At 34.8% G+C, this 14118-nt stretch overlaps 1 protein-coding gene across 1 annotated transcript in view; it reads right to left on the bottom strand.

The window, feature by feature from the left end:
• Positions 1–13492, bottom strand: part of LOC138705801 (uncharacterized) — a 109898-nt gene extending 96406 nt beyond the window's left edge. The window contains exon 1 of the mRNA XM_069834443.1: positions 13357–13492. Coding sequence (XP_069690544.1) covers positions 13357–13380 — 24 coding nt within the window. The 5' untranslated portion in view covers positions 13381–13492. The remainder of the gene's footprint in view (positions 1–13356) is intronic.
• Positions 13493–14118: the final 626 nt, after the last annotated feature.

Genomic DNA, 14118 nt, shown 5'->3' with positions numbered 1-14118 from the left:
TGCTTAAAAAGTAAATTTCCATGCCTGAAGTACTTTTAAGCACACTAATTAGAAATACTGAAAACATAAATTCCAATTATTTATTTATTATAAATATTCTCAACACAATTATTTAAAATTGAAATTACATTTGGAGATTTGATATATAAATTATTCACTTCCGAATCACTCACTTTTCTAATTACATTTATCACTTTCATTGTAATAATTGTATATTCCAAATTACATAACAAGCAGAAAACAACTTCATAACAACCAGCAAAACAATCACTACATATCCAAAGGCCATGAAATCTATCTCTTTTTATATGAATATAATACACTTTCGTCTTCAACATCATAAGTTCGCCATTGCGTGATAACGAATCAACAATTTCATTCTCTTTAAAATATAAATACATTTAGGATTCTCGAGTGACTGTTCAAAATATTTTGCACGAAATACATGCGAAACCAGTGTTTTAAGCACTTGCCGTGTTGGACAATCTTCACTTGTCATGCTTAAAATCCTATTATTTCGCAACTTGTTGCATAAATAGCAATTATAATTATGATTATTTTTATCCCTTTATCTTTTAAACACATTTACAAACACCCATTTTGTAAACATGTCCACATTATTATTTTCAGTTGCAACAAATAATTTTGCATAATGTTTTTATTACATTTATGGTTCAAGAGTATTTTAATACTTTAATTAATAATAAATCAGTTTAAGTAATGTATATTTTGCAAGACGCATGCTTCACCCCTAAGCCTGAACACTGCGGGGACAGCGTGACTGTTATCAGGGAAGACTATACAGGTTCTAACAAACTTAATTACCATTCAGCTCATGCAATCTGTGATTTTTTTTCGAAACTAATTTTGAAGCTATCGATGTTACTGACGTAACACTCTTTAATTATCAACTTCAAATATCAAGGTTTAGGACAACATCCTCCAAAATCTTCTGCTGAAAAGGGTAGAAAATACAGAGAGAAGCTAAGTGACAAAAAAATTAAAGAAATCAAAGAAAAGAATGCACAGCAGAAACCACTTTAAGAAAGAAATGGTCTAGAGTGCAGAAGAAAAACTAACTGAAAATAATAGTAAATTACGAATGAGAAAGTACAGAGAGAAATTAAAGGCTGAAGCAATGTTAAGAGATGTTGGATATGATTCACCATCTAAGTCTCAGTCATTGGGGAAGACAATACATCGAGCACAAAGAGGTCATTACCAACATCTCCAAGAAAGAAACGTGCTGTTGTGAAGAAACTTGCTGAAAAGTTTGGAGTCATAGAAACTTGCGAAATTAAGCAGAAGGAAGGTGAAAACTCTAATGATTATTCAGCTGTTTCACAATTTTACGAAAGTGGTCTAGAGTCTACTGTATTTCCAGAGCACAAAGATTTTGTCACTTTCATCAATAAAGATCCAGAAAAAGAAAGAAAACAGAAGAGAGTGTTTATGATGACAGCAATGGAAGCATATAGTTTTTAAAAGTGAATATCCAATGTTCAATTAAAAAATCTAAGTTTGCTAGTTTACGACCAAAATACAGTATATACTTCCAGTTTCTGAAAAAGATAAAAATGTTTGCTGTTGTCAAATGTGGACCTTCTTACTGACGGATTATGCAAGTGCACTGGAATATCCTTTCTACTAATAAATTATTAGAAATGTCCACATGTGACTAGAATATCGCATGCTACTTGGAAAGCCAAATGTAGTAATACTGAACAGTTTATAACAAATCTATTCCCAGATAGTACAGGTGGACAGACACATAAAATGGAGGCAGTCACCTGTCCTCCTGAAACTGCAAGAAATATATTGATCAGACATCTTAAGGGTTTATGCAAACTATGTTTCTATGCAAAAACACAACTGCAAGAAATAAAATATCTGAAAGGAAATCTTACAACCTAACATGCTGTAGGCTATTACAAAAAGATTTTGCAGAAAATGTTGGAATAAAACACAAGGATGAAATGTCCACACATTGAGTCAACAAGGGTATTATCACATTTTCAGCTGTTTTGAATACTTTAAACAGTACAAAATCATATGCATTGGTCACTGATGATGTGTAACATGTCAAAGGTGCAGCATTAACATTCAACAGAATCATATTGGAAGATGCCATGCACAGCGAAGAACAGAATATTTCCACATTCTGTTTGTAAAAAAAGTGTACAATATCGTCTTGGAAAACTCTACAATATCTACTAAGTCCAGGAGAATCGTCCATTTATATTCTAATACTTATTTTTACTGTTCTGATCGTAATTTAAATACGATAAATTTCTTCCATAAGTTAAACAGAGATAAATGTAATTTGCAGTGATTATGTCAGTAACAAGTGAATGTTACATCAGTAATATTATTTGAAATGTCTGTTTTGCATGTTATTTACATTTACAAAAGTGTTAATGATTATAAAAAAGGTAACCTACTGTATATCAGATTCATAAATTATACAGTATTCATATTGCCTTTTTACTATGTAACTTCACAGAAATTCATCATTAAACATTTATTATAAAATCTATGTCCATATCATGTTACGTCAATAATAATAATTCATTATGCGCTGCTTTAAAAGTCCTGATAGAAAACCCATCAAACAGAAGAGCATGAAGGGTTTTTTAAACTACAGGGGCAATGCCTGCATGAAATCAATGTGAACACGATTGTCCCTGGTTTAGATCCATGGACTAAATATACTGAAAGAGATTTGTAGCTTGTAATTATTGTGATCATAGACACCTGCAAAATTAAGGGTCATAAAAACTTTTCTAAAAACGTATGCTACATGGTTGTGAAACTTGGACTCTCACTGTGAGAGAGGAAAAGAGGTTAAGGTTGTTTGAGAATAATGTGCTTAGGAAAATATTTGGGGCTAAGAAGGATGAAGTCAGTGGCGTATACTGGTTAAAGGGTTTGGGCTACCGCTGACCCTATTATTACACAAAATATATCTAACAATTACTTTAATTTTAATTACTATGGTAAAACTAATAATACAAAATTATTACATTATGTTATATTATAAACTTTTTCTTTTGTAATTTCCTTGGGCTACCGCCGGTAGCCCCGGTAGCCCGCAAAATACGCCCCTGGATGAAGTTATAGGAGAATGCAGAAAATTACACAATGCAGAACTGCACACATTGTATTCTTCACCTGACATAATTAGGAACATTAAATCCAGACGTTTGAGATGGACAGGGCATGTAGCACATATGGGCGAATCCAGAAATTCATATAGAGTGTTAGTTGGGAGGCCGAAGGGAGAAAGACTTTTGGAGAGACCGAGACATAGGTGGGAGGATAATATAAAGATGGATTTGAGGGAGGTGGGATATGATGGTAGAGACTGGATTAATCTTTCTCAGGATAGGGACTGATGACAGGCTTATGTAAATGTGGCAATGAACCTCTGGAATCCTTAAAAGCCAAAAGTAAGTAAGTAACAAAATAACAAATCTCTGTTACACAGAAAAGTTTCCTAATAGCCTAAGAATGTGTGTTACAAATATCATGCATATAACATTAATAGTTCCGGAGATATAAAGTTATTAACTATTTTGTGTGAGAATAAAGCAAACAATTAAAGTTACCAGAAATTTCAAACAAAGTTTAGTGTAATTTAAAAACTATGTGCACCAGAGCTTTAAAAGTGACAGCTAAAAGGTTCATAAATGTGCATCACATTTTGTGTCATCAAACTTCTTATTGTAATCTGTTTTTAAGTTGATTTTAGTTCCTTTCTTTGCTAACATATCTGCTTTCTCGTGACCATTCAGTCCACAGTGGGCCGGGATCCATTGGAAGACCACTTTTTTATTGTAAATGTGGGGAAGCAAGAAGGATGACGACTTCATTGTGAAATCCAGAGCAAAAAAAAAAAACACACACACGTACACACACACACACACACACGAGAAATGAGGGGTAGTTTGATCGGTGTTCATTATAGATGCCTGTTGCTAGTAGCCAGAGTTGGGGTGTAGTCAATATATACTGCAGGGCTGTGTCTTCTGCAACTGGTACTGATGATTTTAATTTACTTCTTTTGTGGTTTATGGATGGAAGTATAGAAGAATGTGTTCCAGATCTTCATCATGATTATTACACCACAGACAAGTAGGATTATCAGAAATGTGAAATCGGTGTAGGTATAATTGAGTGACAATGTGATCTGTTCTGGCTCAAAGGGCAAGTTTTTGTACATTTCCAGGTCATTTGGTTTCTTTTGTACAGACTGTAAAATTTTTCCTTTGTCAGAAGAGAGCCAATTGTTGATCCATAGGTTTGTAAAATGAGACTTCACTGAAGCAAAAGCACGGATAGAGATACCACTTGAAGAGGTCTTGGTTGTAAATACGGTATGTTGCCTGTTTTGCAATATTACCAACTTTCTCATTTCCAGGTATACCACAATGACTAGGTATCCATTGAAATGTTATTTCCTTTTGGAGTTCTTTTAGTTTACTTAGTTGTTTCCGAAGTGGAATAATTCTATGTGCACATAGGTTTGGTACATATTTAATTATATAATTGGAGTCGGTAAGTATGGAAATAGATTTTTCAGGAATTTGAGTAACACACTGAAGAGCAGCATCAATAGCTAGCAATTCAGTGTCAAGACTGGAGGAGGATGAACATGGTATGAAATAACTTTCTTGATATTTTGGAATGCGTCTGTTTTATAATGCTTATATACGATCAAAATTGACCTGTGGATGTGAAATATGGGGAGGAGCATCAGCAACTCATCTACAAAAAATTTCTGTTCTTCAAAACTCAGCCTTAAGATTATGCCTAGGAGTACCAAAAACCACATCACTGTTGCCCTAGAAACTGAATGTAATATTCAACTAATCAGACAAAAGGCTCTAAAAATACATTTAAAATTTTGTGTGATGAAATTTTCAAATTTCAAAGATTATTTTAAACCAACATTTTTCATTTTAAAAGTTTACTGGTTTTCCACCACATTCAACCATCCTTGCCCCTTGAAAACCTTGTGCACCAGAGCATAAATTCGTATTAAATTTTATGTAATATATATTTCTCACACATCGAAATGTATTTTACAGTAAACATATTGTTTTTAATTCACTGGTTTTTCACAATATTAAAGTCATTCTCTCTCCTTAACATCCCATGTAGCATTTGCAATGAATTTCCCTATTCCTTTCCTTTTTGTATTAAAGGTTTTCTTTTGTTATTGGTAACCTATTTTTATTTAGTTAATATTAAGCAGGAATATGAATGCTTATAGAATAATTCATTAATAGTATATGAAAAAAGAAAACATCATTATGTCCGAAGTTAATTTCACCTCCTTCCATTTCAAGTAGGGGATGGAGGTGGGAGTTGCTGGGAAATATAATTTTCCCTTATCATTGGTGAGCCGTGCCTACTACCATGGCCGTTTACCTACTACGTCACTTCATCCGTCAGAGCGCTCTCAGACATCACAGAATAGATAGCGCTATCAATCCCTTCATTTGTTCTTTCCAAATAATCCTATTGGCCGGGTCATTACGTCTCACGAGGATAGAGGGGGAGAGAGTTTACCTGTTTTAACGGAGATACACGGAACGTCACTTGGGTTCCGGTACGCGGCAGATACACTTAATAAGATTTAGGCTCTCGTACGCGGAGATATTCGGAAACAATTGCCTTAGATTCAAGCTCTCGTACACGACAGAAACATTTAACAAGACTTAGCATTTTGGTACGCGGCAGATATAGATAATGTGACTCGGGCTTTGTACATGCTGGAGATAGATCAGTGGAGTAGTTAAATTGCGTCGTGTGTGTTTGGGATTTTAGTGGATCGTAGTTTGAAATATCGCTTGCTAGTGATACGTCTTGGGGGCAAGTTTTAGTATTTGCATCAAGTAACATATTTGTGAGATATATGTGTTTGAGGTAAATTGTATTGGGAATTATGTAAGGAGATATGATTCGTAATGTGAGTTCATGTTCCGAGACGGTTAGAGTGATAAGGCAGCGATTACGGTCTCACATATGCTTTTAGTGTTTTCCCTGCTCCAGTTTGATTGTCGCTTTCCTTCACCGCTATTTTCTTATCATGTGCGTCGAGTTTAGTTGCTATTTAAATGATCCTTGAAATTGGAATTATCGTCCGTTACTTATTACGTGCATCTGTCTCCATCCCTCTCTCTCTCCGTTGCATATTCATTTTGTAAAGTGCAGAGATTTGTGTTAGTGCTATTTGCACAGTTTATGTGAGCAATATGTGCAATGGGTAATGTATAGTGATCTGTCATGTAATGCCTTATGCTGGGTAGAGATTGTCTCTTATTGAGTGTATATGTATTTTTAGTTTGGTTAGTCAGACTGGGTGGTATCTATGGTCGAATGGATCATGTATTAAGTTAATGTGCTGGCTGGCTGTTGTGTTCAGATTCATACTCAGATAGTTAATATATATATATATATATATATATATTGTCCTATTTTCACTTATCTATTTCATGTTTCTTGTTATTTCATTTTTCATTTATGTACATTGTTACTTATTATTGTTAATTATATTTATTTTACAAATTCACACTATTCATTCTAAAAGTCTTCCACTGCGCACACCCAATCCTTTCAATGTGCCGTCCACCTGGCGAAAGCAGCCAATATAAGAAAGATAAAGAGAAGGAGTGGATGATCGTACCACCTCCCCTCCACATTGGCAACATTGTGAGGGCTCAGAAAAATGAGGTTCTATTTGACATTTTTAGCGAAATCGAGATTTTTACTGCAATGAGTAGTACTAAGTTAGCACTATCTACCATATGAATTTTATGTTGATATTGCAATTATTTTTCGTCGTACAAACAATTTGATGAAGATCTAATTGCACCTTTGTGTGTTTCATGACAGTGACGATATTTTCAATAATATGTCACATTAATGTATAAAATCAGTTATTTTATAATATAATATAATATATTATCATTATTAGTTTTTGTGCATTATCTATCTTCGTAGGTCATCCAGCTATTTGCTGACAACACACGTGTTCCACTATGAATTTCCTCTTCTTACAAATGATAGGTAAAAAGCACGATGCTGGCTAACTAATTCACGAAACACGAAAGGAAGGGGGGCAACCAATTAAATAAAGAAATTACTTACCTAGACGGAGCAGAAGAAAATATATCCGTTGTAGAAAGTTCAGCCACAAATGTTGATGAACGTTAGGTTTACAAAATGACTAAGTAACATCAAATTGAAAGGTAGAGGTGGAGGGGGGGGGAGGAAGGAAACGTATTGGAGTACTGGAAATCACGTGTGTAAGGAGAATTTATATTATAACGCGGACTATATATATATATATTCGGGGGTTGCTCACTCAAATGGGATACCTTACTTACTGGCTTTTAAGGAACCCGGAGGTTCATAGCCGCCCTCACATAAGCCCGCCATCGGTCCCTATCCTGAGCAGATTAATCCAGTCTCTATCATCATATCCCACTTCCCTCAAATCCATTTTAATATCATCTTCCCATCTACGTCTCGGCCTCCCCAAAGGTCTTTTTCCCTCCGGCCTCCCAACTAACACTCTATATGCATTTCCGGATTCGCCCATACGTGCTACATGCCCTGCTCATCTCAAACGTCTGGATTTAATGTTCCTAATTATGTCAGGTGAAGAATACAATGCGTGCAGTTCTGTGTTGTGTAACTTTCTCCATTCTCCTGTAACTTCATCCCTCTTAGCCCCAAATATTTTCCTAAGCACCGTATTTTCAAACACCCTTAACATATGTTCCTCTCTCAAAGTGAGAGTCCAAGTTCACAACCATAAAGAACAACCAGTAATATAACTGTTTATAAATTCTAACTTTCAGATTTTTTAACAGCAGACTGAATGATAAAAGGTTCTCAACCGAATACTAACAGGCATTTCCCATATTTATTCTGTGTTTAATTTCCTCCCGAGTATCATTCATATTTGTTACTGTTGCTCACAGGTTTCAAATGGGATAAACCATTATTTAATGCTTGTGAAATATAACATTATTGTATACGTGGATTGTCATTCTTAGGATGAATGACCTGTAGTGTATCATTTATATTGATTAATTCATGATCTTGTTCTGTCAGATGCGTTGCAAACTTTCATTTTCGTTTACTGTATTTGAAATCGGAAACATGTTCATTAAACCAGGTTCTGTAATTTCTGTGAGTTTGACCAATGTATTTGCTAGGCCAATTTTTGCATTGTAGCATATATATGCCACTTTTTTTAAATTGATCTCTATTATGTATCAGTATGTAATTACTTAATTCCGATTCAGTTGCATGTTCAACTATGTAAGCAAGTTTTAATCCTAGTTGAGTGTAAGAGAAGGCCTTACAGCCTTAACTCTGCCAGGTTAAATAAAGCCATTATTATTATTATTATTATTATTATTATTATTATTATTATTATTATTATTATTATTATTATTATTATTATTATTATTATGAAGTTTATTAGGTATGACGTTATTTAATTCATTATTAGCGCAGAAGGAAATATTCGTATTGTGTTTTTTGAGGAAGTTGTTCAATTGGTTAGAAACTGGTCCAAAGTACGTCATGCTTGTTCATGTTTTTTGGGGTTATTAGTTCAAGGAAAGTGTGTTGAGTTCTTACGTTTTTGGAGGAGGCTGTCTACTGTATGTTTTTAGAAACCATTATCTTGGGCTAAACAGATAATATAAATATATTCTTTATTATAATTAGATTTACTTAGTGGAATAGTTAATAATCTATCAATGAGGAAACGAAATTTACTAATTTTATGAGTTTCTGGGTGGTTAGAAAGCTGTGTTGAGAATGATTATTGGAGGTTGGTTTCCATTATATGTCAAAATTAAAACGGAAATGTTTTATAAAAGTTTTGAGGTCTAGAAAGTTTATTGATCAGTTAACAGCTGACTGGGAGGTGACTGGGGCGTAACCTTTGATAATAAGTTATCCTGGAAACAACAAGTGGAGAAAATTAGCTCCCAAACTTCAAACCAACTGAGGATCCTAAAACGCCTTCCAGGATGCAAATGGGAATGTGCTCGCTCAACTTTAAGCACTACATATCAAAAGTATGTTCTTCCTGGAATGTAAAACACACAATTGGTCGACTCTAAGACTGTAAAAATAACTGCTGTGGATGCCATGTTGACCCTCAGAGAGATCCATGCTGTTGTATGAAGAGCTAATCAGACTATCAGATGGTCAATACTGGTACAAATACGAAAATAAGAAAGAAACCCCAAAACACAACATGGATTTGTGAAGAAAGTACGTAAGCTAAAAGAACAATATTCAATTATATCAAATGAACCCCAACCCATGATACAGAATCCAACTGAAATAGAATCCCATGACTGCTTCACAGACCTAAACCAAAGTGTTTTTAAAAAAGGAACAGACACAATGAGTCTAAAGCTTTTGGCCTTGGAGACTATCAACAGTAAATACCCAGAACCCGAATGGCTCAGAATATACACAGATGGCTCACAAATACATGGTTACCCAAATGCAGGAGCAGGGATATATCTTCATTTTTTATAAATCTAAATTTAACAGAAGAAATACTGAAATCAGAAGTAAACACTGAAATACTGAAACAATTGTCTTTAGAGACAATTAATATTAGGTACCCTCCACAAAACTGGCTTCATTTATACACCGATGGATCCTTGATCTCCAGAGAACAAGGTGCCGGTGCAGGTGTTACGTGCTGTCTCTTCTCACTTTATAGATCTCTTGGGTATGGAACAACAAGTTTTGATGGAGAAATCATTGCAATAAGTGAAAGTCTCAGGAATCTTCTATGCCACATCAATAAATTTAAGAATGTAGTTATATTGTCAGACTCCAAAGCAGCTATTGTATCAATAGCCTCTAAACACACACCTTCATCTCAAACAGCAGAAATAACTAAAATGCTCTCTCAATTAATATCACTCAATAAAAGAATTGTATCCCAATGGATACCATCCCATTGTGGAATCCTGGGAAACTAGAATGCGGATGCTTTAGCAAAGCACTGCTACTTACAGACCTGTTACTAAATCTACGTATTACTCTGTGAAAAGATTTATTAAATCTACATACTTAGACTTCAACAAACAAAATTTGATAACACAATCCCAAGGGAAAAAATGGAAGTCTCTGCATCATAATCCACAGTTAATTCCCGATTTACCACGAAAATCGTCTGTAGCTGCATTTAGATTGGCAACAGGCCATGATTGTTTGGCCAAACACCTGCATAGAATTGGAATATATCAGTCCCCTAACTGCCCATTGTGCAACTCAAACCAAGAAATGGATTCGCAACACCTCAAAATCTGTGCTTCAGTGGCTGGCCATGATAATATCTTTGAAAAATTTTGGAGTGCAAGAGGTCAAATGACTTTATTGTCAAATGCCTGGCATTAGAAAACAACGACAACTATTTATAAACCCATCAGATCATTCAAAACAGCGTTCGATGGAGAAATCAAGCCATTCAAACAGCATTAAACCAACTTCTACTGCATCTTGGAAAATTCTCCAAGACTGTCATCCTGAGTGATTCAAGATCTGCCATAGAATCAATTGAGCTGCTGCATCAGTGGAGATTCATGACTGCTGCGAGACACTGAGGAAACTCAAATTAGCTCCTGTGGATCCCTGGACACTGTCACATTTCTGGCAATGAACAGGCAGATACATTAGGAAAAAAGCTGCCATGCTCACTAGTTGCTTCAAATCAGTATCATACCACTGCTCTAAACTCTACAAATGAAGGAACAATACCTCATGAGTTTAGAATCAAACTGGAAGACTTTTTTACATGGCCAAGACAAGAAGCTCTATCAGTTTGGGTTACTTCAAACGCCCACCTGCATGCTCTGTAATCTGGATGAAGATATGGACAGGGCCCACTTAATGTGATGCCTGGCCCTTCGCAGAACAGAAACTATTGGGAAGCCAGGATTAAGATAATGAATCAGATGGACAATTGATGACTATTTGTTAATGTTCCATGCCATTAGAGAAATAAATAAATATTACCAATTCCTTTCATGATTTACACCCTATCATAAAGTTCACCTCCGAGTCAGCTGTTAACCAATCAATAAACTTTCTAGACCTCAAAACTTTTATAAAACATTTCCGTTTTAATTTTGACACATACTGGAAACCAACCTTCACTAATCATTCTATACACAGCCTTTCTAACCACCCAGAAACTCATAAAATTAGTAAATTTCGTTTCCTCATTGATAGATTATTAACTATTTCACTAAGTAAATCTAATTATAATAAAGAATATAATTATATTATCTGTTTAGCCCAAGATAATGGTTTCCAAAAACATACAGTAGACAGCCTCCTCCAAAAACGTAACAACAACTTACAAAAAACTCAACACACTTTTCTTGAACCAATAACCCCTAAAATCATGGACAAGCATGACCTACTTTGGACCGATTTCTAACCAATTGAACAACTTCTTCAAAAAACACAATATGAATATAGCCTTCTGCACTAATAATAAATTAAATAACGTCATACCTAATAAAAAATTTCATAATAGAGATCGACTTCAAAATAGTGGCATATATATGCTACAATGGAAAAATTGGCCTAGCAAATACATTGGTCAAACTTACAGAAATTACCAACCCAGTTTAATGAAAATGTTTCCGATTTCAAATACAGTAAACGAATATCAAAGTTTGCAACCCATCTGACAGAACAAGGTCATGAATTAACCAATATAAATAATACACTACAGGTCATTCATCCTATGGGTGACAATCCACATATACATATTGCTGAAGAATGTTATATTTCACAAGCATTAAATAATGGTTTATCCCTTCTGAATGAGCAATTCCCAAACATACACAGTCTGCTTTATAATTTAATTTCTCCTTACACACATGACTTCCGATACTCCAATATGCTTCTTCCCCCCCCCCCCACCCTTCAATTTGATGTTACTTAGTCCTTTTGTAAGCGCAACGTTCGTCAACATTTGTGGCTGAACTTTATACAAGAACGGATATATTTTCTTTTGCTCCGTCTAGGTAAGTAATTTCTTTATTTAATTGGTTGCCCCCCTTCTTTTCGTGTTTCGTGAATTAACATCATTTGGTTACAAATCATAAATAATTTTCATTATTAATCCTTTCAATATAGTAAATAAGAATTTGTACATACTTTCAGATTACAAGACCACGCATGTCTCAAGTGTTACTCCAGTCTTACCACACATGAAGCTGCATATTCACCTCTCTTCACTACTCTGCCAATTCGCATCAGCATATCGATCTGACATTTGTAAATGCAGCCTTCATGTTAATCTTGTTATGCAGTCACATTGAATGGTGCTTATGCTATTTATATAGCTTAATCTTATACTCATAAAAGTGGACTGATCATTTACTTTTTAACAATTCTATTCTTGTACATACAGTTTTTACTGTTTTATGGTACTATTATGAATTTTACTCACTTACTTGTGACTCAATATGTGATATCATAATTCATTATGCATCCGAATCTATTTTATAAAACCCATGGTTTCACCGATTGTTTATAATACTTCGTTCATAAGATTTTGTAGGTTAATTGGGGATCTAATGATGGTTCCTTGAACCGAAAACATTCATCAAAATGTTAAAATAAAACATTTATGTTATTGTAATATTAATAAAACTTTTGGAATTTCTCACAGCTTATCGGACCCAACATGGTCTTTAAATATACTTTCCAACAAAATACCACATAATCTTTAAAAATTCTAGAACATTCGTAATTACTAACTATATTCAAGAAAACAAAGGAAATGCATGAGTTTAGCTTGCAGTAAGTCTGTTGCCATTCACAGATTAATTTCAGTGCACTTTAGTGGCAGCAAAAGAAAAGAAATTTCTTGGGACGAAGTGTTAAAACAAGAAGAACCAAGAAAAACGTACACCCCTTTCCTGTTGCATGGCCATAAAAATATGATTAATTTATAATACGCCTACAGCTACAAACATTTCTAAGCATGTTGTGCCTATCGGAAAACGAAGGAATTAAATGGAAAATGCGACCACATGTGCTTAATTATCGTCGCATTGAGTGGAACCAAGGGACGGAGCATGAGATTCAGACATTTTTAGCACATAAAGAGAGAGATCGCCAAACAAAATGAAAGATTTAATGGTTGGTAACATTAAGGAGTGCACATAATTCACTACTACTGTAACAGCTCAACTTTGAACAAGTGGGGAGGGAAATATAAGAACAGGCTGAGGGCGATCTATCTGAAAAATGGCTTTAGACATACAATTTATAACTACTTACGCATAAAACGACTACAAAGCCCATAAAATATATATCTCAAACATGAACAGCAGCAACTCTTCGTTGTTTCCTCCTCCTCCTCATCTTCTGCTGATGTGGGAGCTGCGGGATAACACACAAGGCCTCGAATGGTCCTGGGTAGCTGCAAGCAAAATTAACTGCATTCACAGGCTTTCATTGAATGGCATATTAATAGGGTGAGGAGTCATATGCAACTGCATATTTTACTGTCCATTTGCAAGTGATGTAAAATCATTTTAAACAGCTGTAATGCAGAATGTTCAAAATCAATTCTACATATTTTTGCATATTTCAGGTGTTCCTGTACATAAGAGACTGCTGAGCATGTAATGTAGCACATTTTCAGGTATAAAGCCCCAAATTAAGATATTTTGTAAAACAATAATATTCTGAAATGTTTGTCAGCATATAATATTTTTCTCTTAAATTGTACGCAATGGCGATAAATTCCTTGCATATGCAGTGTGGGTGTGCAAAAACCAAAACCACCACACTATGCTTTTGCTACAAGAAGCATTCCCAAACACCTCTACTTCATCATCATCCATACAAGTTGTAGGCCATTACAATCTCATAATAAAGAGGCATTTTCTCCCCAGCTCTTTTTGGGACGTACCAGAGATCTCTTCCAATGGCACTGATAGTGAAGCATAGCTTTTGGGATTCTAGGGGATCTCATACATTGCAAATGGCTCATCCATTTGTTCTCATATTTCTATATGAAATGGAGTATTGATTCCA

This window comes from Periplaneta americana, chromosome 9 (genome assembly GCF_040183065.1).
Source record: "Periplaneta americana isolate PAMFEO1 chromosome 9, P.americana_PAMFEO1_priV1, whole genome shotgun sequence".
Taxonomy (NCBI): Eukaryota; Metazoa; Arthropoda; class Insecta; order Blattodea; family Blattidae; genus Periplaneta; species Periplaneta americana.
Note: the sequence above shows the minus strand (reverse complement) of the source record. Positions and strands in the feature narration are given on the sequence as shown.